The sequence below is a fragment of the Propithecus coquereli genome, unplaced genomic scaffold (genome assembly GCF_000956105.1).
Source record: "Propithecus coquereli isolate 6110/MARCELLA unplaced genomic scaffold, Pcoq_1.0 Scaffold310, whole genome shotgun sequence".
Taxonomy (NCBI): domain Eukaryota; kingdom Metazoa; phylum Chordata; class Mammalia; order Primates; family Indriidae; genus Propithecus; species Propithecus coquereli.
In genome coordinates, this window is record NW_012148731.1 from 673613 (window position 1) to 696403 (window position 22791).

Sequence of the window (22791 nt, forward strand, 5' to 3'; positions counted from 1 at the left end):
AAAGACAGGTCTCACTCTTGCTCAGTCTGGTCTCGAACTCCTGACCTCAAGTGATCCTCCCATCCCCGCCTCCCAGAGTGCTAGGATTACAGGCATAAGCCACGGCACCCGGCCATCATGCATACTGTATGCGAAGGGTGCAGTACATGGTGCTCATGGGGGGGGGGATGGATAAGAGAACCACAAATTATAAGTAAAGTGATTAAAGACTTTTGCACACAGGTTTTTGAGTGCACATAAGTTTTCCTTCCTCTTGGGTAAATATAAACCCACGAAGAGTGGGATATCTGGGTCATGTAAGCTCATGGTTAACATTGTAGGAAACTGCTAAACTATTTTCCAAAATGGCTGCATCATTGCTTCCCACCGGCAATGTGTGCAGGTCCAGTTGCTCCACATTTTTACCAGAAGCTACTAACAGTTTTTTAAAAAGACATTTAGCCATTTTACTAGTGTGCAGTGGTATCTTGTGGTAGTTTCAACCATTTAATTCCCAAATGGTTAATGTTGAACATTACGTGCTGGTCTGCTCTCTGTGTATCTCTTGTTCAGTGATATCTCTCCTGTTCAGATTTTTGCATATTTTTTAAAGTGAGCTGTTATTGTTGAGTTTTCAGAGTTCTTTATATATTCTACTTACAAGTCCTTTGTCAGATGATTTGTAAATATTTTCTTCCAGTACGTGGCTTGTCTTTTCATTCTCTTAACAGTGTCTTTCACAGAGAAAAAGCTTTTAATTTTGATGAAATGCAGTTTGCCAATGTTTTCTTGTATGGATTGTGCTTTTGGTGTGGATCCAAAAACTATGCCTAACTCAAGGTCATGGACATTTTTCTCCTATGTACTTTTCTTAAATTATTATAGTTCTTTGTTTAAATTTAGGTCTATGGTCCATTTTTAGTTAGTTTTTGTATAAGGCATGAGTTTTGGGTTTTTGTTGTTGTTTGTAATTTTTGTGTAAGAGATTGGGTTCCACGTTCATAATCTACATGCAAAATATATATATAGATATTGCAAATTGATGTCCACTTGTTCAGCATCATTGTTGACGACTATTCTTTCCCTATTGAATTGCCTTTGCAATCTTTTCAAAAATCAATTGGCCATATTATATAATATGAATCTATTTCTGGACCCTCTGCTGTGTTCTGTGAATGTATGCATCTCAACTTGTGCTAACACTACACTGTCTTGATAACTGTAGCTTTATAGTCAGTCTTGAAATAAGATAGCCTGAGTTCACCAAATTTGTTCTTTTTCAAAATTATTTTGGCTTTGCTTGGTCCTTTGTCTTTGCAAATTAATGTTGGAATCAGCTTGTCAACATCTACAAACATTCCCCCTGGGATTTTCGCTGGGATGGCCTTGAATCTCTACGTCAACTGGGGGAGAATTCACATCTCAACAATATTGGGTCTTCAAGTTCGTGACTATAGTCTCCGTTTATTTAGATCTTTGCTTTATTTCAGCAGTGTTATGTTGTTTTCAGCATTCAGATCATGCACATATTTTGCCAGATTTATACTAAGTATTTTATTTTTTGATGATGCAAAAATGGAAAATGGAGAAAATCAAAAAAGCTCCACTATGGCGGGACCTTGGGACAGCAGGTCCAGCTCCCTGTGCTGGAGCCCTGGGTCCACACAGCAATGACGATTCTCACAGTGAGGACTCACAGGCATCCATGAGTGCCTGTCACCCCACAGCACCCACGGAGGTGGTTCCTACTCTGATCCTCATTTACAGACAAGGAAACTGAAGTGTGGGGAAGGTTAGTCACCTGCCCTCATCGTACAGCTGGGAAGGAATTGAGCTGGGGCTCAGTCTCATGCCCCAGTCTTCAGCCCACGTAATGTCCCCAGCCTGTCCCACTTCTGTCCAGCTTAAATGTCTCCTCACACCACTGCCATCCCGTTGCCTTGTTTCTGTCTCTGCTAAAGTGCATGTGACACCATTATATGACCATGTGTTTAGGTCTATATTCTTTTTGAATGCTGACCCCTTCAAAATCAGAGGTCTGGGTGACCCCCTTGGCACCCCTAACGCCTGTCCAACACTCCTGGTGCAGAATGGACCTTTAGCGCTTATTGAGTGAATAATGAATGGGCGATGGTGCTCTGAATCTGCCCAGCCTTTTATGTTTAGACCATAGAGACCCTGCGAGAATTCAGTGAGGAGGTAAATTACCTTTGTAATATTTGTATGCTGACTGGTGGCTTCTCTGGAATCTTCTGATGAACTAGGTCACCCAGAGAGCCTGAGGTGCAGATTATGTGCCCTGAAGAGACAAAACTGAGGGTGTGGTCCCTTGTACAAATTCTGAAATTGCAACTATTTCTCAGATTGTCCATGCACAGAGTTGTCAGATACAGCAAATAAAAATACAGGACGCCCAGTTAAATTTCACTGTGAGACAAATAACAAATAATCATTTAGGATAAGTATATCCCAGGCAACATATGACATTCACTTAAATGCTAAAAAAAAAACTGTTGTTGTTGTTTATCTGAAATTTAAATTTAACTGGGTATCCTGTATTTTATCTGAGGATTTTATTGCAGGGTTTATCTGACTTCCTTGCAACACAGGCTCTCATTTTAGGCCCCTCTATAACTGACTCCAGCCTTCTCGGTATTTGGCAAGGACTTCTGAGCCGTGGGGAGGACCTTAGAAGTCACCCTGTCCAAGCAGCTCCCCAGTAAGGCCCCGAAAGGGGCAGGGCCGGAGCAGGGCCCAGAGCAGCGGGGGAGCACAGTTCTGAGTCCTGTGCCAGGCCTGGACGTGGGACAGTTGGAACGTTTTTACTCACATTCAAATCCAGTTTTAAAATCCACAGCCCAGGAGCATCAAATTGCAGCTCTGGCCGGGCCAGGACTCCACAGGGCAGGCCAGGCCGAGCTGGGCCCTGAAAACGACCTTGTAGGGGAAGAGAGTCTGGCGATCTCCAAGGGAGACCAGGACAAGCCCCGCGTCTCCAGTCCTCCCCACAAACATGCTGCATTCGCTCTGTTTCCCCTCCTCTGCGTGAGTCACCTCTGGTGAGCACGCTCTGAAGGTCTCCTGTTGCAAGCATGTTCTGTTCCTTTCTCCGGAGAGGCCCGGCTTAGGGGAGATTTGTGTAACCACCACCACCTCAGCAGCAGCAGATGGGGCCCTGGAGGCCACCCACTCCTCAAAGCAGCTCTGCTCGGGGGGCAGGGTGGACACTGCCGGGACAGACAGGGCCCTCTGAGGCCCCCCGGGGACACCGATCCAGTGTCCGCAGTAGCCCTGCCACCTGGAACCCCTCCATACCACGCTCGGCCACCATGTCCCACATGGTGACCCCAATACTGTGGGATGGGGACCCCAAGGTTGGGTTCAGAGAGCACTTGGTCCCACAGCCATGCTCGTAACCATCACGCGTGTGGGGCACCCCAGTGTTCAAAGCACTGCTCTTGTTTTTATGACGTTCAAATACACCAAAAAGTAACAGAGACCCACATACCCACTGACCAGAACAGACCATTTTTATTATTTCCTCATGCTCGCCTCATCGTTTGTTATAATAAACTGTTACAGATGAACTCAGTCTCCCTGTCCTCATCTCCCCCTTTCTCAGAGGTAGCAGCCTCCGTGAACCTGGCTTCATGACCCGTGTTGACACTTTTCCTTACGTACACATGGATCTGTGCATGATATATGATATTATTATGCCTGTGTGTTTTTAATTTCAGGAATGCTTTCTGAGTTTATTTTGTGACTTGTCTTTTTCCCCAGAGAGCATTTTTCACCCAGTGTCAGAACCTCCCAGCAGTCCCCTTCTATAAGGCAGCCTTTATTATTGTCCCCGTTTTTAAATGAGAAACTTGAGCCTCAGAGAGGTTAAGAAGTGGGCCTAGATCACACAGAGAAACGTTGGCCCCAGAACCACATCTCATCATGCCTGCAGGATTCATGGCTGTTGGTCCTAGAATTCATTCATTCGCCAAATACTTTTGGAGTGTCTGCTCTGGTCCAGGCGCTGGGGATGCCGTAGCACACAGGGAACGAACCCACTTCTGGAAGGTATGGCCAGGAAGCACAGCCTCTTTAGATAACATTGACCTTGAAGTTGTCTGTCCACTCTGTTCTGGTGTCCCCTCTTCAACAAGCCAACAAGTGTTTTTCTGATCTTGACATGAACATCTCTGATGGGGAAACGAGTCCCCCAACCCGCCACACCCCACCCCTCCCTGTGTTGTCCTGATTACTAGTGTCTAAGAGGAAGCTTGTCTTCTTGTTCTGCCTCCTTGGGCCACACTCTTCAGCATGACAGCCCTTCTAGTGTTGGAAGTTAGGGGTCATACCCCCCAATCTGCTCTGAGCCGAAACCTCATCCAGGGATCCCATTCTCAGGGCCAGGGCTAACCTGCCCACTGGTATGAGAAAGCCCAGTTCCTCATTTCAACAATGGCGTGCCACCAGAAGGCCGTCTCCAAAAGTGCCTAAAAGGTGATCAGAGCTGGCTGGGCCACCTTTGAGAGTGACCTTCCCTTACCACCTGCTTCCAAGGTGACTTCAGCTGATGTCCCCTCACTCTAGCCACAAGCCAGCCCTTGATCAAATCTTCCTAACTTCCAAATGACGGAATTGACCTTTTTTTGAAGCTGACCTTTTTTTATTTTCCAATCATGGGATTTTGCTGTTTAAAGCTATTTTCATGTCCAACCCAGGACTTCCAATTTAGACTCTGTTTTACAAAGGAAAAAGCATCAAACAAAACCAACAAACCTGAGACAGATGGATTGAGCGACAGCGCTGGCCAGATTTGGAGCATCTCTCAGCAGCCTGCCTTAGCATAAGTTGGGGGCGTGGGCAGCCATCTGCTAACAATTGCCACTGAGTATCCGATTAATTGATCACACTAAAAGCACATGACTAGAAGTGCCTGCTTCCTGATTTTCCCGCTGTAGCTTAAGCAGTTGGATACAAGATGCTTATAATAAATACTCTTGGTTTTCAATTGCTACAGGAACAATAGAGGGAAAGAATACTAGTAATTATGGATTACAAAATACTATTAATTATTAGTGATTATCTTGGACCATGTTTTATCATATATGATCTTATTCACTCCTTGCAACAGTCTCACTAGGTGGACTGTATTCTCTTCATCACTCACGGGAAGGAAATTGAGGCAAGTGGGAAAGTGACTCACCCAAGGCCCCACTGTTTGTGGTGAAGCAGGGTTCACCCTCCAGTGTTTCAGACACCGGAATCCACCCTTGCGCCCCACGGTCCGAGGCAGCAGAACCAGTCCCGAACTGACTGCGCTCCCAGGCAGTTCTGCGCTCTCACTGCAGGTGCAGGGCGGAGGGACTCACCGTGGGGACTGTCCCACTCTGGGATTGGGGTTTGTGAAGTACAGCCTGGGGGAAGCCCTTCTACTGACTCCAGATTCATGAATTCCACATGGTTTTACTTGTCGCCTTTTTGTGTGTTAGGAATGGGGCTGAGGGAGTTTGTGCTGAGCCGGCCGTACCCTCGCCCGCAAAGGTCTGCTCTCTGTCTGTGGGAGATGGACGTCCAGTGATGCGGGTCGTCCTGAGTCCTCTCTGGAATGAGTCCAGGAGGTGGCAGGGGCAGAATAGTGCCCCTACCTTCAAGGATGTCCACATCCCAATCCCTAAAATCTGTGGATGGGTTGCCCTTCCCGGCAAGGGCACTTTGCAGATGGGATTAAGCAAAGGAGCCTGAGGAGGAGCCAGCAGCCTGGGGGATCCGGGGCTCAGTGTACTCGCAGGGCCCCTATGACAGGGGGCAGGAGGGTGAGAGGTTGAAGACGCCACACCGCCGGCTCTGAAGGTGGAGCAAGGGGCCGCAAGCCAAGGAATGTGGGGGCCTCTAGAACACTGGAAAAGGCAGGCGGCAGAACCCCCCGGAGCCTCCAGAAGGAGCGCAGCTTTGCAGACACCTTGATTTTAGTGCAGTGAGACCTCCAGACTGTAAGATAATAAATCGCTGTGATTTTAAGCCACTAAGTTTGCGGTAATTTGTCACAGCGGCCATAAGAAACTAACCCGTGGAGGCATTAAATAAGTACCTGCATGGAAGCAGAGAACAGTGAGGGGTACGGAGGTGAAGGGAACCCCCGAACAGGCTGTCAGGAGGGCCCGTGTCGGCCCCACAAAGGGGCTGTCCAGACTCCCCCTTGTTTTCCCTGGTGATGTGGATGAAAATACTCATCAAACTTGTATATGCCCTAAATAGAGGAGAGACCAGGAGCATGCCCAGAGATCTCCATGGAGTGGGAGAGTGGATCAGACCCCACAAGTGGAATCCACTTATACATATAAGGACAACACATATCTAAATGTGCTGCTCGGGCGGCGAGCACAGCCCTGTGACTGCAGCCCCCATCAAGCAGCAACGCCTGCCCTGCCCTGACCCCCCCAGGGGTCCCTTCCATTCTCTGCATCCCCAAGGTCAACCGCCCTGTTTCCACCTAAAGGGCAGCGCTGTGTTATGAATACAAATGTCAAGCACCTCCCAGCATGAGCCCAACACATGTTGCTCTTCCCAGCTGAAGTGGGTGTCAGGAGCCACTTGTTGTCTGAGTAATGATCACACCTTAAGAAGAGGCCATTGACATTCAAGGCGGATCAAGCATGGTGCTATTGAACGGTAGCTGCCCAGGTACCCTAAATCCTCCCTGTGTCCCGGGGCCCAGCACAGAGTCTGACCCCACAGTCTGTGAGGCTGGGTGCAGAGCAGGAAGCACCAGGCTCACAGAGACACACATGGCTCTCAACCCTGACTCCACTTTGACCTCTCCTTCCCTATCTGAAAAATGGGAATACAGTACCCTCCACCAGGATAGTTCAGTGATTAAATGAGAGTATTTTAATGTCTCTGGCACATTCCCTGACCGTGACAGAGGCTCCACATGGATAGTAACGGTGCTCAGTAGATGTGTTTCCAATGACGGTGTCACTGTTTAGTGTTCATTCATTCAGGTCCCATTCAAAAAAAGCATTTATTATAGGCCAGATAGATACGGGAGCCAAGCTTGGGGCTGAATGCATCCACGTTCTGCCTTGGAGAGGGTCGGGAAGGGCCTGGGACGGCCTGGACATTGGTCTTCTGGGCTGGAGAAGGGAGGGGCCTCTTCACTGCTGTGTCTGGGGCCACCCTGTCCCCTGGAGCAACCCACTCCCCCACCTCCAACCTGAGTCTGAGCAGCAGAGAGCCTTTGCAAATGGAGGTAGGAAGTTCCGATCCCCGGATGCGAGCATTCTGGCATCCTTACGTGCTGAGATGCGTGGCGCAGGCCGTAGGAATTAGGATCGCTCTTCTGGGGGAGTTTGTCCCTGTGCCACCAGAAGCTATATTCATACCTGCTGACTCAGAAATTGTGTGTCTGGGAGTCTGCCCCAGTAAATAAAACCGTGGGTGTGAGGATGTATGTAAATCCAAATGGATGCACAAAGATGTTTACCAGTGCATTATTTTTAATAGGAAAAGTGGAAATTCCTAAATCTCCAGCTGTAGGGAAGCGGTTTAATTATGGCTTGGATTTATGGCAGAATATTATACAACCATCAAAATGGAATTTGGAATTTTGATGGACTTTTTACTATAGGGATAAAAAATACATGTTTAAATGTGTTCTCTCTCACACACACACACATGCACAGGAAAAAGATTGGAAAGGAAAAATTATCAAATGTTAACAGTGATTACATGGTGAGATCATGATTCTCAGTTTTTTCTTTATCCTCTTTTATATGTTCTGAGTGCTCTATGCGGAGCATATATTTTTTTAACCCCCTCCCCCCCCAGCATATATTATTTTTAAAACTAGAAGAGGAATAAAGGCATTTTACAACCCATGCTGCCGTGGAAGGGCCTGATATGGGGCAGGGCGGGGGCCTGTGTGAGTCACCAGCTAGCTGTCGGGTGAGTTCCTCGACGCCTTCTCATACAGAGTGGATGTGAGAGCGTCTGCCCCAGAAAGTTGCCATGAATACTAATTTGTATAGGTTAAAATATGCATTGTCCATTATAAAAACACAAAAAAGCAAAGCCCTGCTTTGCAGCCCCAGAAGAAGTTGTGATTTCACGTGGGCTTCCTTGGTCAGGCCAGCATCCTTTTGGAGGGCACATCTGCCCGAGCCGCCACGGGCCCTGGCTAACGTTCTGTGTCCTTCTTTGCAGCTGCCCATGATGGGAGGAGCTTTCATGGACTCGCCCAACGAGGACTTCAGCACCGAATACTCCCTGTTTAACTCTTCCTCCAACGTCCACGCTGCCTCCAATGGCCAGGGCCCGCTGGAGGAGCCTCCTCGGTCGTCCAACGACGCCGTCTTGCTGTGGATTGCCATCATCGCGACGCTGGGGAACATCGTGGTGGTTGGGGTGGTGTACGCTTTCACCTTCTGAGGGAGCGCGATGGTCGGCAGCCGCCAGGACGGCTCACGCTGCGGCGGGCTCACCATGGGGTGAGGCTGTGCTCCTGGCACTGTCTTGCTGTTGGTCTTCAGCGACTCCTACAGCCTGAAACCAGGAATTTTGACCACTTGAATGGCCTCTCTAGGGGCAGCACCCATGCATCTGGAGTTTCCCCAGGCGGCCCTGATTTCAAATACTCCATGCTGTGGTCAGGCTGATTCAGAAAACGTGGACGTGTCGGCTTCCTGCCCCCGGAAGTGTGACGGGGCAAGGCTTTCAAAGAGCAGATTGGGGGATTCTTGAAGCTGCATTCCCAGAACATGAGTCCAGATGCAACGGCCAGTTAGGTGTAAAATATAGATGTGGTTTGGTGATTGCTTGCTGGCGGTAAATAATCACTTGTGTGTCTTGCTTTTATGCAAACTTATCAAACCTCATGTGAGGCTGCTAGGGCTAGAGCAGCCCTCAGAACTTCGGTGTCCCCAGCCCAGTCTTGGTCCCATATTCAGTCCCTTGGCATATTGGTGGCCACAGGATGGTCCTAATTTGACTTTGAAATGGCGCCTTCGTCACAAGACACCCGGCCCCTTGTGAGACCCATTCACATCAGGACACTCAGGAATGAGGGGGTTAGCAGCAATGTGCTGGGGTTTCTGGGGGTGTTGGTGGTGGTTTTTATCTGCTGGATGGATTTTCTCTTCTTTTTAAGGAGAGGAGAGGATGTCTTTAAAAACTAGATCTGCCAGGCAGTGAACTCTTCGGGCCACCCACATGAAGATGCTCTTAATTCTTTGAGGGATCCTAGAATTTTAGAGATGAATAAGCTCATGTCCACTGAATTCTTTGGTGGATGGGTTGGAGAGGGGCATGATTTGCCTGCGGTCACAGGGCAGGTTAATGTGGGAGTCAGAACGGGAAGATGTTTCCTAACCCTCAGCTCAGTGCTCTCTCTGCCCCAGCGATGCACTCCCCTGAGCAGGTCCCTGCCTTCAAGGCCGTGCGGCAGAGACGCCGCCCTCGGGAGATGGTCCAGGGAGTCTTGAAGCTGGTGCAAGATCGCAGGCCATTCGTTTACCTGTATTTGACGCTCATTTTGGGCACTGTGCCCTCTCCTGCAGTTGTGAATGTGCTCCTGCCCCAGCCAGTTTCCCTGAATTCTTAAAAATCGGTGTCTGGGGGTCCGAGCAAACAAGGAAGCTCCCAAGTGAAGACCAGAGCTGCAGGGGACGTGCTGGGGGAGCAGTGCTTAGGAAAGGCTGTCGCAGGGCTCCCCCGCCCCTTCCCCGCCTTCCCAGGCAGCTTCGCCTGCAGACAGGAGTGGGAAGGATCTCAGACCAGCTCACTCGCCTACAGCCCTGGAGTGGCTTTCCCCTTGCTTTCTCCCTACACTGCGAAAAAGAAGACAAATAGCAGAAATTCCCCTCCTGAGGTGGAGAAATGTAAAAAGCTCGTTAAGAAGCCCTTGTGTGTATTTGGGGACAAGTGCAAAAAGGCTGAACTTGCCACTGCAGTCTCAGGAGAAATGAGTGCTCTTGATGATGGGCCAAGGGACATCTAATTGTCCAGAGGCAGCACTCGACTCCGGGAGCTGCCGCAGTAACAGGATTAGTAGCCTGGCGTCCAGACGGTGCCTGCTCATGGCCAGCCACCAGCTCTTACTGTCCACATCTGTCACCATGGCCACATGTCCATCAGCCAATGCTTCAGCTCAAATGGAAGTCCCGAGTGCAGAGAACCAGTCCGACCTTGGCCATGAGGGAGAAGGGACATGGATCGGATGCCTGGGACTCCTGGAGTCATCGGCGGGGCGGAGGCTGGGCCGGGCAGTGAGCTGTTGTGTGCACGGGCGTTCGAGGATGTTCACCCCGGCTGCTTCTCCAGCAAACCTCAGGTCTGCCCCGTGAGCAGGGTCTTTAGTAAACAGATGTCTCCATGAGAGAACCCGAGGAGAAAAGTCCAGAGCCAAGGCGGAGGCCGGGGAGATGCGTGATGTCTTTACGAGGGTCACTCCAGCCTGCACACTCTCTGATTCTCCACTTTCTGGCCCCAAATCCCCAGGAGGGCCTGCGGTCCCAGAAAGAGGCAGGCGGAAGCCCCCTGGTCTCCATGTGGCCTATGAAGACGGCAGTTGGGAGAGACGGTTCTGTGTTTGCCATGATGGGGAGAGGAGAGGAGAGGATGGCTTCCGGCCCTGAAGAGGACTCCAGTGTCCCAACCACTGGGTACTTCTGGCTGCAGGGTCTCCCCTAGGATGATCCCCATGCCCATCCCCTGACATAAATGTCAGTTAAGTTTGATTTTCAAGTGTCTCTCCTTTTCCAGTATCACAGCCACAGGTGATCGAGAGCACTGGAGTCCGCCTTGTCTACACGGCGTTACACAGGCTGCGGGCTTGCTCGGGGCGCTCCATCTCTGTCTCCTGTGGTTGCCTTACCAGCTCTTTCCCCACCATCACTCGCGTAGCAATGAGGATAGATGTGCCTGTTGGTGTCCACGTAGGGAGTAGGGGACAGATTCCTGGCCAGAGAGAGCCGCACTCTGCCTCCTGCCTGGCTGGGGCCTGTCTCAGCCGTCAGGTAGGGAGAACTAGAGACCCGGCCCCGTTGCTTGAGTGTCGTGTCCAGGTACTGCTGGATTCACATGCACACGCCTAGTCCTGCAATCACCGTACAGCGTCATGGCTCCAATGCACAGGAAAGAACCTTATGTGTGAGGCTCAGAGGAGTGAAGGGTGGTCTCTGGTGCCTGGCCCCCTGTTTAAGTTTGAACTCAATTCTCCTTGGAAGGCCCCGGCGAAGTTCCAGAGGCCAGTTTTCCCAGGATGCGTGCAGAAAGGGGTCCTTGGCCAAGACCCGGGAGCCCAACAGAAGCGTCCACACACGGAAAGCTCACGCAGCCAGAATTGGGAGGTAGAGTCGCGGGACAGTCTTGCTTTGCAAGTTGGCCCCAGCCTGGCCTCAGGCCTTTCTTTGGGCCCCAGGGCTCTCCCAAACAGGGGCGTTGGACCCTCCTCTCTCGGACTCCAGCCGGGGCCCCTGCCTTGGCTTCGCCCTGGGTGAGGTAGCCCCAGCGCCCCTTGATTTGAGGAGTCAGTGCTGAGGGAGGAGAGGCTGGCCTCTTCCGCAGCTGCCGCTCAGGAGGGCACCTGCATTTGCTGGGATGTTCCCTGTGCTTGCCCCTCTGTGGGCCCCTCTTTCTGCTCTGCAAGCCGTTTGGTGTCCCACACGTGTGTGTCTGCCTGTGGGACGCTTCTGGTTCAGAAGAGCAACTCGCTGCTGTGGGAGGTTGTGAGTTGCCGCCACTGAAGGCCTTTGAGGAGAGACCAGTCCCCACTGCAGCCCGGCCTGTCCTGAGGGAGTCTGTGCCTCTGCAGGGGCCCGGGCAAGAGGCCGGCTTGACCCCTTCCTACTCTGCATCATTGCCGGCCCTCGCCTTTGTCACAAAATCAAGGTCAGGAGACAAAGGAGACTCCTCCCACTGAGAAATGATTGTGTCTCCTTCCAGACCCCAGCATGGGGACTGGGTGGTAGCACTTGGCGGAGAGGCAGTGGCTGTCCTCCAGCCCCGGTTCAAATGCAAGGCTTGGAGGCCTGCCCAGGCCTGGCGTATAGCAGGATCGGCCCCCGGAGACCAGAGAGGCCCAGCCAGCTCCGTCTGCCGTCAGCACCGCCGCCGGATTCCTTCGAGACAAACGGTGCCTGCCTTCTGCAGGAGCACCACCTTCCTTCGTTATTATTATTAGTAGAAGTATCACTAATCATTACTCTTACTGCTGCAGGTTTTGCACACCTCCCTCGTGTTGTGTTCTCGGTCTCATTTACTTCTCAAATCACCCCAGCGGGGCAGGAGAGAGGGTGCAGAGAGGTGCACGTTGATTGTTGTGCCATTTTTCTGTTTAGAAAACTGAGGCCAGGCTATGCCCATGATTGCTCGACGCTAAGGAGCTGTGACTCGGACCCAGTTATGTCGCTCTAGAGGCTCCCGTCACCCCACACCCTTGCCCTGCAGTGAATCCTCTGGAGTGGAGCAGGCTGGGGCTCAGGTCTGGTCCTGGAGAGCTGTGGTCAGACGGCCACATCCCAGTGTGAGTCCTGGAGCGGGGAGCAGCAGGGCACGTGTATTTATCAGGGTCAGAACCTCACAGTGATGAGAGGTTTCAGAGAGCGTCTATTCAGGACCTTTCATTTTTGGAGAGAGCAGATGAGGCCACGTGGAAAATTAGCAGAAAGCTGACAGTCTCCGGGCACCTGACCCGGGGCTCCATCCTCTGGGCCGTGCGCGTCTGCCAGGAAGCAAAGGGATTTCCCCGGATTACCAGCTCAGCCCTGAGATGGATCGTGTCCTCTGCCAGCTGCCACCCGGGCCCCTCTGCTGCATCCTGGCAGATGCCCAGCGGTCGCCCCAGAGCAAATCCCAGGGGTGGGCTGAGCTGCTGCCATGGGGAGGCCCACAGAACTCTGCTCAGGGGGCCGAAGGGACCAGTCGTGCCTGAATGACCCACGTTCACCTGTCCCCACCCTTCCCACCCTGGCCCACTCCACGCACCTCTGACCTGGGTCTCTCAATGAGAGGGACGGAGGAGAGGGTGGGTGAACTGCATGCTGAGAACCCAGAGGGACAGAGCCCCCAAACTGCAAGCAGGAAAAAGGGCCTCTCTGAGAAACCCAGATAACCAGAATTGTAATGGCACCAAAATACTCCCAGTGCACCCTTCTGAGATTAGAGCTTGCGCATCGACTGAGGTTTTTTTGGGGGGGCGCGGGGAGGATATTTGAGAGGGACGGTGACAAGGAATGAAAGGAGGATGTAAACCCTAGTGACTAAAGAAGGTAAAAGATTCCCCCCGGAGTGGGAAAACGATAACATCTGAAGCATAATAACTGGTCAAAAGTACACAAAATTGACTACATCAATTTTGAAACGTAAGTCTGCGCTGATGAAAGCAGAGATGACTTGGACACTCGCTCTTGGAGAGGCCGCACAGGTGGCAGCGTACCGGGGTCCCGTACGCCAGTCTTTTGCCCACACTGGTCGTCTGGCGCCTGTCAGACGGCTCCATCTGTGCACTTGGTAAGGCGCATCACCTGCTCCTGGGCCCTTTCTCAAGCTGACTTCCTGCCTCCCCTAGAGGAGGTTTGAGCCCCATTCTGCCTTGGGAATAAGTCCTGACACGCACGCACAGCACGCTTGCAGGGAACCTGTGGGCCTCGGTTACTGGGGAGCCAGAGCCCAGTCCACCCAGCCCCAGTCCACCCAGCCCCCGTCCACGTGGCTGAGCCGGCCCTGGCAGCCCCCAGTCTGTCCCCCTGACCGTCCTTCTGCCAGTGTCTTAATAAACCAGAGAACTGCCACATTTACAGTTCAAAGTGTTGTCCAACAGTCCAGATGACAAGGGCTCTGCAAGCTGGCAGGAAGCCAAAAGCTTCCAACCTTTTAACTTGAGGAAACTGAGTCTCCGAGGGATTGGCAAGAGTTGCCAGGTGGAGCTGGTCAGCCGGAGAGCAGGGTCTTGAGCCCAGGACACCTGACTACAAAGTTGGCACTAGGAAGCTTAATGGTCAGTGCCATTAGGCCAGTGGTTCTCAACCGGGGGTCAGGGGACGTTGGCAATGTCTGGAGACATTTTTGGCTCTTGCACCTTGACGGGGAGGGCTGCTGGCGTCCAGTGGGTAGAAGCCAGGGATGCTGCTGAGCATCCTTTAATGCGCATGCAGGACAGCCCCCCACGACAAAGCTATCCAGCCCCGAAATACCAGTAGTGCCGAGGCTGGGGAACCCTGCACTAGGCCACACCGCCTCCGATCCCAAAACTATGCGTGTTTCCAAAGCTCCGCTTTTCCCCATTTGTGAGTCATTGGCTAAATCAAAGCTCCGCTGAGCAACAGCAGTGACCACGGTTACTGCCCCGAGCTCAAGTAATCCCAGCTGAGGGCAACGATCTGGAACGCCCAGCACGTTAGATTAGTCTTTTGGAAATCCAAGTAGCTCTGTTTCCGCTGTCCTGGGCTTTCACGGATGCCCACCCTTCAGAGTAGATGGGGAGGGGGGCTGACCTTGTCTCCACCAGTAACTTTGTGTCTCTGGGACCCCCAGGGCCCTGGCCCCTCGCCAACTGCACCTGAGAGGAACCGCTTGTGACGGAGCTTAGGAATGGGGTGGGGTGGGTGACGGCCTTCGAGCAAATCTGCATCTTCTCTTATCTCTGCCCTGTTTCCCCAGATGAAGGCATCCTCATATTCTTTATACTGTTGGAACCTTTACAGAAACCTTATTCTTGTAACTTGCCACTCTCTAGATACCAATTCTTCATGCCGAGAGAAACGGAAATGTTTCTGTGTCTTCCTGATGTTTTCATAATCAACTTGTAAATGCAAGCCGTTTACTTCATAAAAAGGTATTTTAACTATTCTTGTAGTCCCTTTGCTACTCAAGCACCTGGTTTCACCGTGGGATCACTGACTTTTGCTATACTAAAACAGACTCTTTCTTAATGTTGGATTTCAGTGTGCTCTTTTGATTAAACATATCTAACCTTAACGGATGTAAAAATGTGGTTGTGACATCTTCTGTCTTTGTTAGCATCATTGCTGTTGGCGTTTTCTATTATGGTAACTTCAAAAAAGAAAACTTGAACTCCTCGGTGTCTGGTTCCAATCTGTGCTGTATGTAAAGGGTACGACCCGCTGGTCTTCGAAAGGCTCAGCTTCGGTGTCGCCTCCAGTCATGCTCCTCCTGCCCCACTGAGGCAGGACAGGTCCCCTCCCGAGCCAGCTCCGCCATCACACCTGTCGCAAATCGCAGCAGGCGCATTTGCTCACGCATCAGTTTTCCCAACTGTCTGAGCCACCTGAGAGCAAAGTTCATCTTACTCGATTTTTATACCCAGCGCCGAGCACAGCCAGCGGAGATTCAGTGAGTGAGTGAATGATAACCTGGAGGACCAGCACAGCACATTTCGACTCTACTGGACGCATCGACTGTACAGTTTTAGTCATTAACTCACTGTGCTAGCAAACGTTCATATAGCACTTTCCAAGTGCTTGGTGCAATTCTGAGCTCTTTACATACGTATCAATTCACCCGATTCCCACAGTGATTCTGTAAAGTAGGTACTATTATTACCCCCATTTTACAAATGAGGAAACTGAGGCATGGAGATGTTTCTTGCCCACAGAAACTGGTGAGCCAGGCCTGGAAACCTGTTTCTGGGTCTGTCCTGGGCCTGGGCCTCAAGACTTGCAGCCTGCTTCCTTGCTGACTTTGGAAGCCCGAGGGGCCAGGGCTAGCCTGCTGGCTGTGGGGAGACCAGGGGTTGGCCGCTTCTGGCCTGCCAACCGCCTGAGAGGTAAGTGAGCCAAGGGAGAGGCTAGATCAAGAAAGAGAAGATGTCCTTGTCACAGTGTCAAATGCGGCACACTAAGAGATCACTGAGGACTGCCTGGAGGCGGCAAGACTCATCCTTGCACAGAATCTGGAAAAGCGGGCGTCCAGCGGGGGGTTGGAGTTGGGTGGGAAGGCCAGGCTGGAGCCCAAAGGTCAAGGCAGTAGTGGGATGGGGCTGATGAGGGGATAAAGCCAACTAGAAGGAGGCTTGAGTGTCAGGGTGGGGAGCCGTGGTGGGCAATGGGCCGCCACCAGCCGTACAGAAGCAGGGCTGTGCTCAGAGTAGAGGGTACAGTGTCTGGGCAGGGAGGCAGGAAGGGAACTGGGAAGTGACTCCTGATTTTGCCTCTCAAACCTGCCCCTCCAGCCGTCTCCCCTGCCTCAGAGGACAGGCACCTCCCCCTGGCCACCAGCCTGCCGGTAACCTTGGGTCCTCCTCCCCATCACACACCCCGGTGAGGGTGACAGAGGCTTCCACACGGCCCGGCAGACTATGTCCTCAAGACCGAGGAACATCATTTTGAGGTAACGAAAAGAAAAGGAGGCGGCTTCCACAGTCCAACACTGCCGAATTTGTGCTTAAGAAGCCATAGCCAGTCCAGCCTGCACCAAAACATGTCCTCTGCCTCCCACCCCACGCTCCCTGCCGGAATTTGTGCTAGATTTTTGGTTTTACAAATTCGGTTTCTATTTGCCTGTCCCATCAGCCTTGGTATTGTAATGGTGTGGCATGGCTTTCCTGGAGCAGAATGTCAGCACGTGACATGGGGACTGGGAAGAAATAGAGGCTCATCTGGCGCAGCCTCCCTCTGGTGCCCAGTGGAGTGGCCATTCCCTGCATCTGCTCCTCAGAGCTGCCTGAGCCTTTAGAGGAGAAGGAGGAGAGAGAGAAGGGGAGGGACAGATTCCTAAGACCGGGATGGATGGGACCCCTAGTGATTCTGGCGAGGCTGGCCTGTTTATACAGCTGCTGCTACCTCCCTGGGGATTTTCCATTTGGCTTCTAATTGCTCTGGCTCCTGCAGAGCGCTGGCCTTCCCAGGGCAGCAGAGATGGCACCACGATTAATGTTTACACGAGCCAGGCTGCCGAGGCCTTTCCTGCAAACAACACGAATAACATTAACTACCAGGGCAACGGGCACTTGCACTGCGCTGCCCTTAGGGTTTGCAAGCACTTTCCAGTCCCGCTGCCCAGCCTCTGAACAGGTGCTCCCGTGTGGGCCCCTCCCATGCCCCCAGCACAACCAGGCAGGGCCCCTGATCTCAGTCTCACGGGGAGGGGACAAATCAGCTGAAGACAGCAGGGTGGCAGGGTGTGACAGAGAGAAACCTGGGGTGGGCCTGGAGGTGGGGTGGGCAGAGGAAGCACAGGGGGCCTCCTAGCCAGGTGAGCACCCCAGGCCAGAGAGCCAAGTCTCCAGTTTTTAGAAAAGAAAACAAGTTCATTTACTTGTTCGCTCAGTAAACAGTGACCAAGCACCTGCTATAAGCCAGGCACTGTTCCAGACACTGGGGGGTAGAATGAACAAAACAGAGTCCCCCCTTCCAACGGTGGAGGTAGACAAGCAGATAGAGAAATAGCTAGAGATCAAGTCTGACTTTCTGAAAAAAAGAAAGAGATGAGAATATAATATTAAGTAGTGACAAGTGTTGGGGGAAACAGAGCGAGCGCAGGCCAGAGGGTGAGGGGCACGCTGCCGGGAGAGGCTGGCCGAGAAGCTCCTACCCCTAGGAGAGGTGGGGGCGGCGGCTCAGGACAGGGTGACAGTTCTGAGAGCTGACCCCACGCGCTCCAGCCACATCGAGGGACAAGGTGGAGAGAGCTTTGTGCCCAGTTCTTACAAAGTATTGTCTTTCCCCGAAAGTGCCTTTGGAATAGCACCATTCATTCATTCGTTCGTTCATCCACTGAGCCTCCACCCTGTGCTGGACAGACAGGAACACACCCTGGTTCCTGCCCGCGAGGAGCTCCCAGTCCAGTCTCGAAGTCATGGTTGGAGCTGCGCAACCCAGTCCTCCCCTCGGATTAAGCCTCTGAAGGCAGCTGGTTACCAGCCAAGGTCCACACATGGGCGACACAGGCAGGGCACTGCTGCCCTTGGCGAATGCCTGGCTGGCACTCTCTGCTTCATTGGGCCCTTCCTCTAGGGGGAGAGGGCACCTCCTGTGCAGCTCCTGCAGGCGCACCTGGAGCCCAGGCCCTCCGGAAGTCAGGCTTGGCGGCCGGGTCCTGGGATAGACGTGTGTGGGTCTTGGACTGCCCAGCATCCACTGTCACGCGTTTTGGCATAGCCCCTCATCTTTGGTGGGGAGCCACGCCCCTCGGTCTACATACTTAGTCCATCCCAGGCTCAGTGGCCTGACTACCCATGACCCCATATGTCCAGGGCGGGCACATGGCTCTAGCCGGGGCAGCAGTGGCTGGGTTGGGAGTGGCGACCCGACCAAGCAGGTGCATGCAGCAGAGACGCCCCGAGTGGGCACCGGGACGTGGGCTTGCACAGACTGTCCTTCTTCCTGCTGGCTGGAGAGTCCCCGGGATGGAGCCGCAGTGGCAGTGCCCTCGCGCCGCTGCAGAGAAGACGCAGCTGAGAATGGAGCCACAGAGGAAGGAGAGCCCAGAGACGGAAAGAAAGAGATGGGTCCCTGAGGGGTCTGCCTGGCCCCCTGAGGATCAAGCCACACCTGATGGTCTACCCGTAGGATCCTCGCTGTGTGAGCCCATCGGCTCCCTGCGTGAAGCAGTTCGGGTTGGGTTTCTGCCCCACGTAGCAGAAAGAGTCTTGACAGACACCCCCCTTAATCACTCTGACCTCGCCTGCACGGGGATGGCCCACCCTCAGGTGGGGGGCTCCAGGGCCCCCATCCTACTTGCCGTCAGCCGTCCTGGGCTCTCTTGCCTCCTGCCACCTCACTGTGTCCTGCTCTCACCGTTTCCCCCTGTCCTTGGTGGCTGCACATTGACACCCTTGGAGGGGCTTGTGCACCGGGATGTCCCCCACACCCGCCGCAGTGTGCTCTCGCCTCCAGCCACACCCCGCAGGCCGCCCTCCGGCGGTGGGAGCCATGGCTTTGCCCACATGGAGTTTGCTCCCCGTCCTGCCCCCGCCGCCCCCAGGGGCCCCTAACCACCGACTGGCAGGTGTCCTGGCCCCTCTGCCCCCGTGGGCTTCAACTTACACCCCAGAGCTCCCTGAAGGCTCAGGCTGAGGCTGCCCCCTGCAGGACTTTGCCTGAAACTGCTCCCCCGGCTTTGCTCCCTGCCGCCCCGGCCTGCTCGCCCGACATCCCCCAGTAGCCTCAGCCCCACTTCCTTAATAAACCTCTTGCACATGGGCTCTTGTCTCAGATCTGTTTCTGGGGAACATTTCTAAAGCAGTGACCGTAACTACCCTGAGGGACAGATATGTTCATCTCCATCTTAGATTGGGAAGCTACAGCTCAGAGAGGTTAAGCGACCTGTACATCGTCACACAGCCAGTGACAGGGTGGACTTCAAACTTAGTTCTTCTAGACCCTACAACCCAAGCCACCCCATCCTCCTTGATTAATTAGGTAACGGAGATTGCCACTAGCAATGAGTCTTCATAAGCTAGACGTTAGGACCAGAGAGCTCTCTGCGGCCCAGAGTCACCGTAGAACACTGACAGCAGCCACGGGCCTGGGTTCATCCTTCCTCCCACCTTAACCTCGTGCACTCCTTTTCTTGCTTTGGAAGCCAAAAGGGTGGATCCTGGGCCATCACCTGTCCATCCCAAATAGCCCTGAACAGGAGAAATATGGAGCAGGAAGCCGTAGGCCCAATGCTACAGGGTCTGAGCACAACGGTGACTGCTTCCTGCCCAGAGAAAAAGATGCTTGTCACGAAGCCACTTAAAAAGGCTTTCTTCACTCAAGGCTTCCCCCTCCTTCCGGTGTGCTTAGGGTTACTTTTGTTTTGGAGCAGCAGCACTGCTGGGTGAGTGTGAAAATGAAAGTGCAGTGTGACGGGGACAGGCAGCACGGGCACACGATTATGCGATGACCCCTTGGGGACCCCACCGACACCAAGTGCTGCTGGAAGCCAGCTGGGAGGCGGAATCCCTGGTGTGCTCTTAGAGCTGTGACCTCCGGGGCTCCCGTACACCCCGGGCCTGAAGGATTGCGGGTCGTGTGTGTGGGGCTGCCTTTGGAGGAGCATTTGGCAAAGGCCAGGACTCCCTCTCCCTCTTCCTACCTGCGGTGGCAAGAAGGGAGTAGGTACGTTCCCTGCACCTGTGTTGACACTCAATTTTCAACTCCCTAGAAGCCCATTCACAATCCTGCCCTGCCCAGGGCTTCCCAGGGCACTTAATATCTCCCAAAATTGTCCCCAGAGGGCAATGGGGAGTTGCCAGGACTGGAAAAACCTCGGGATTGAAACACAGTGAGCCCACACCAGCAGGGGGCAGCGTGGTGTTAGGAACGGGGCGGACCTAGCGTCTATCCGGCCTCGTGGGTTTCGGGCTCAGCGCTGCTTAAGAACTGTGTGAGCCCCTCCCCAGCTGACCCTGCTGGTGGCCGCAGGAAAAACCAGCAGAAGCTCTGAGATGCACCCCGACCCCCACATAGCTGTCAGGAGATCATGCTCCCAGACAAGGCATAGCCCCTAAACCACAGGGCCCCAGAAGGAAAACAACTGACAACCCTTGCAAGCTCCCTGCCCCGCCCGCCCGAGTAAACGCCTTCAGAGCCAGTGTCCAAACTGCTGGTCCACAGGCCGAATCCAGGCCTCGGAAATCTTCTGATGGGCCTGGGCATGGCCCTGCTTTGTTTTTTTTGAGACAGAGTCTCACTCTGTTGCCCGGGCTACAGTGAGTGCCGTGGCATCAGCCTAGCTCACAGCAACCTCAAACTCCTGGGCTCAAGCGATCCTACTGCCTCAGCCTCCCGAGTAGCTGGGACTACAGGCATGTGCCACCATGCCCGGCTAATTTTTTTTCTATATATTTTTAGTCGTCCAGATAATTTCTTTCTATTTTTTTTAGTAGAGACGGGGTCTCGCTCTTGCTCAGGCTGGTCTCGAACTCCTGAGCTCAAACAATCCACCCGCCTCGGCCTCCCAGAGTGCTAGGATTACAGGTGTGAGCCACCGCGCCCGGCCCCTGCTTTGTTTTAATAAAGCTTTTTACTGAAGTGTGACACCCAGACAGAAAAATATGTGTACAGTTCAATGAATTCTTACAAAGTCATCATACCCATAAACCCAGAAATTGGGTCAACAAGCTGAACATTCTCAGTCCATCCAGAAACCCCTTCAGCCCGCACAATGCTCTAAAATTCACTTTGATCAGTTGCCAACAGTGGCGGCAACAGAGGATCTGGATGTCTGGGTTTTCCTGACAGAATGGAAAGGTCCACACGCAGCTGCCTGCGAGGGGGTGGGGGTGAGCGGGCTGGAGCTGAGGGTGGCTGCCCTGCCAGGCCAGCAGGAGGCCAGCCTGGGCCCCAGGTTTTCACGGGTCCATCCCCACCTCCTCTACACGGCTTTCCCTGGGAGGCGAGGGCTCCAGAGGCTGTGCCTACCCAGATGCGTCAGCCCCCTTCTAGACCACACTCCAGTGGCTGGGACCCCGGAATTCTGTGCCCTCCCCTGGCCTGTGTGGGTTTGGATCCATGAGAGCTGACTGCCGTGGGTGTCTGCATCCTTGGGCCCTGGGGAAGCACCAAGGAGCGGCCGTTTGTGAGACGGGGAGCGGGGTATGGAATGTCACTCAGATGCGCAAGCGGTGGGTGAGAAGGCAACAGGGCAGACCGGGCCCCGTCCACTGCACCTGGACACACACTCCAGCTCAGAACCGCAAAGAATCACTGCTAGTCAAGGTTCACCAAGGAGACACACCAATAGGGTGTGTGCGTGTAAATATATGGGGGGGGCAGGTTTATTTTAAGGAATTAGCTTATGCCATTGTGGGATCCAGCAAGTCTGAAATTTGAAATTTGTAGGGCAGGGCAGTAGGCCACAGGCTAGAAATTCAGGCAAGAGTTGATGTTGCTGTCTTAAGTCCGAATTCCGCAGGACGACAGGCTGGAGATGCAGGCAAGGTTTCCGTGTTTCAGTCTTGAGAATTCCTTCCTCCTACAGGAGGCGTCTCCCTCAGTCTTTTCTCTTAAAGCCTTCAACATATTGGATGAGGCCACCCACATATGGAGGGTCATCTGTTTACTCACAGTCTGCTGATTCAGGGTGGGCACAGCAGCTCATGCCTGTAATCCTAGCACTTTGGGAGGCCAAGGCAGGAGGATCACTTGAGGTCAGGAATTCGAGACCAACCTGAGCAAGAGTGAGATCCCGTCTCTACAAAAAATAGAAAAATTAGCCAGGCGTGGTGGTGCACGCCTGTAGTCCCAGCTATTTGGGAGGCTGAGGCAGGAGGATCGCTTGAGCCCAGGAATCTGAGGCTGCAGTGAGCTATGATAACACCACTGCACTCTACCCAGGACAACAGAGTGACTCTGTCTCAAAAAAAAACCCAAAAAACTCTACTGATTCAAATGTTAATCAGATCTAAACAATACCTTCACAGCACCATCTAGACTGTGACCAAATAACTGGGCCACCATAGGGCAGCCAAGGCGACATGTAAAAGGAGCAACTGGCGCCCTCTAGAGGCTGGAAAATGCAAAGGCCTGGATTCTCCCCTGGAGCCCCCAGAAGGAACCAGCCCTGACACCACCTTGACCTTAGCCCGGTGACACTAGTTTTGGACATCTAGTTCCAGAACTGTAAGGCAATAAATTGATGTCGTTTTAAGCCATGAAATTTGTGGCGCTCTGTTTTAGCGGCTCTAGGAGACTACAGCACAAGCACCTCCCTCAGGAGACGGTGTAAGGGTGAACTGAGACGACACCTGCCACCCTCCAGTCCGTGCGGTGCCAAAACTGCTGCCTCTGCAGTTGACACTGGGCTCCCTAACCCCGCCGCCCCTCCTGCCTCTCTCTGGCCCCGGGGAGGGCCGGCCCCCCAGGAAGTTCC

General features: G+C 53.1%; 1 protein-coding gene across 1 annotated transcript in view; it reads left to right on the forward strand.

Moving 5' to 3' along the window:
- The window catches only part of LOC105814984 (chromosome unknown open reading frame, human C14orf132), a 36910-nt gene extending 28504 nt beyond the window's left edge, over positions 1 to 8406 (forward strand). Inside the window, exon 2 of the mRNA XM_012650107.1 lies at positions 8179 to 8406. Within this exon, the coding sequence (XP_012505561.1) occupies positions 8179 to 8403 (225 nt within the window). The 3' untranslated portion in view covers positions 8404 to 8406. The remainder of the gene's footprint in view (positions 1 to 8178) is intronic.
- Positions 8407 to 22791: the final 14385 nt, after the last annotated feature.